The sequence below is a fragment of the Nannospalax galili genome, unplaced genomic scaffold (genome assembly GCF_000622305.1).
Source record: "Nannospalax galili isolate Female #2095 unplaced genomic scaffold, S.galili_v1.0 scaffold47, whole genome shotgun sequence".
Taxonomy (NCBI): domain Eukaryota; kingdom Metazoa; phylum Chordata; class Mammalia; order Rodentia; family Spalacidae; genus Nannospalax; species Nannospalax galili.
In genome coordinates this window covers 1684954-1686753 of record NW_008357641.1, presented here as the reverse complement: position 1 = coordinate 1686753, position 1800 = coordinate 1684954, and the positions used below count along the sequence as shown (strand labels likewise).

At 52.7% G+C, this 1800-nt stretch overlaps 1 protein-coding gene across 1 annotated transcript in view; it reads right to left on the bottom strand.

The window, feature by feature from the left end:
• Positions 1–832: 832 nt before the first annotated feature.
• Cacna1a (calcium voltage-gated channel subunit alpha1 A) overlaps positions 833–1800 on the bottom strand; it is a 252884-nt gene continuing 251916 nt past the window's right edge. Inside the window, exon 50 of the mRNA XM_029557367.1 lies at positions 833–1626. Coding sequence (XP_029413227.1) covers positions 1450–1626 — 177 coding nt within the window. The 3' untranslated portion in view covers positions 833–1449. The remainder of the gene's footprint in view (positions 1627–1800) is intronic.

Here is a 1800-nt window from a genome sequence, read left to right as displayed (position 1 = left end):
AAGGGGTCAGCCCTGTGTGAGAACCCTGGCCCCTGGGGCTGGAGAAATGGCTCATGGGTTAAGAGTGCTTACTGCTGTTCTAGAGGGCTTGAGTTCAGTTCCTGGCACCCACATCTGGTAGCACACAACCTCCTGTAACTCCAGCTCCAGGTATCTGAGCTCCTCTTTGACCACCTGGGCATCTCTTGTACAACTTTATTCCCAAATAAATAATAAAAGTCTTTAAAAACAAAACAAAAAACCACCCTGGGACTGGAGAGATGGCAGGCAGTTAAGAGTACTGGCTGCTCTTGCAGAGAACCCAGGTTCAATTCCCAGCACCCACATGGCACCTAGCAGCCATCCCTAACCCCACTTCCAGGGGATCAATGCCCTCTTCTGATCTCTGCCAATATTGCATGACACGTAGGTGCACTTACATGCAGCAATGCACTCATACACACAAAATTTAAAAAAAAATTTAAAAAGACTGCTCCAGTCTTTGACCTGCAGAAATTTTCCTTGGCTGTGGTGGGTGGATTGTTTAGGAACGCCTGGGGAAATTCGTCCAAGAGGACGAAGTCCAGGCAGCACATTTTGTTAAGTTAGAGGTGGGAGGTGCCAGAGGCTGGGCATAGGCCAGGGCCACTGCCTCAAAGAGGGAATTGTCTCCCGAGGGGCACAGGTGCCCTTAACTTTTTTGTGTGATGCTAGGGATGGAAGGCAGGGCCTTCGTATATGGTAGGCAAGGACTCGGCCAAGTCTGGTTCTTTCAGTTTACAAACCGCCTCCCCTCTTCCACTCCACCCCCCTTTTGGCACAAGGGGCAGAGAACACTCCAGTTCAGAAGCCCTTGGATTCAACTTTTTTGCCTTTTATTATTTTTTTGTTCTTTTAAATGTCATGCAATAATTCACAGTCCCAAGCCCTCGCTTTGTTCAAACAAGGTAGGAAAAAAAAAAAAATTTTTTTTTAAAAAGATAAAGGAAAAAATGAAGCCAGGGAATCAGTGGTGGTGGTCATTTTTTTTTTCTTTTTTTCTTTTGTTATGTCAAGCAGGACCAAATGTCAGAGAAAAAAAATGCTTTTTTTTTTTTCTTAATCTTTTTTTGTCCTTTTTAAAATCGCTTGTTACTTTCTTGTAGTTGACCTCTGCAGGCAGTAATAGGTTTGGCGTGGCCGGCAAGCACTCCGGTGGGTCTGAGGTGTGGCGTGGGCGTCTGTGCTCGTTTCACCACCTGCAGTCACCTTGTTTCGTTCACCAGGGAAAAGGAAAGATTTGATTGAGATGATAAAACTCATCAATAGAAGCTATTTCTGGTTTTCTCCCCGGTTTTTTGTTCTTTTTGTTAAAAATGCTAGTTTATTATTTTCGTCTTTCTCCAAGGTCTCCCGAAGGGTCAGAGGGCTGGGACCCTCCGGCTGCCGGTGCGCCCGGGCGGTGGCCCTGAGCAGAGCGGCGCCCCGGCCTTAGCACCAGTCATCCTCGCTCTCGCTGTAGGCGTCGTGCGGGCCTCTCCGGGGCGCGCGGGGCCGCGGCGCGCCGTGCACCGGGTAGTAGCCGTTCGGGAGCCTGCGGCCGTGGCGGGGCGACGAAGGGTCAGAGGGCTGGGACCCTCCGGCTGCCGGTGCGCCCGGGCGGTGGCCCTGAGCAGAGCGGCGCCCCGGCCTTAGCACCAGTCATCCTCGCTCTCGCTGTAGGCGTCGTGCGGGCCTCTCCGGGGCGCGCGGGGCCGCGGCGCGCCGTGCACCGGGTAGTAGCCGTTCGGGAGCCTGCGGCCGTGGCGGGGCGAGGCGCAGGCCGCGGCCCGCGGAGTCCTG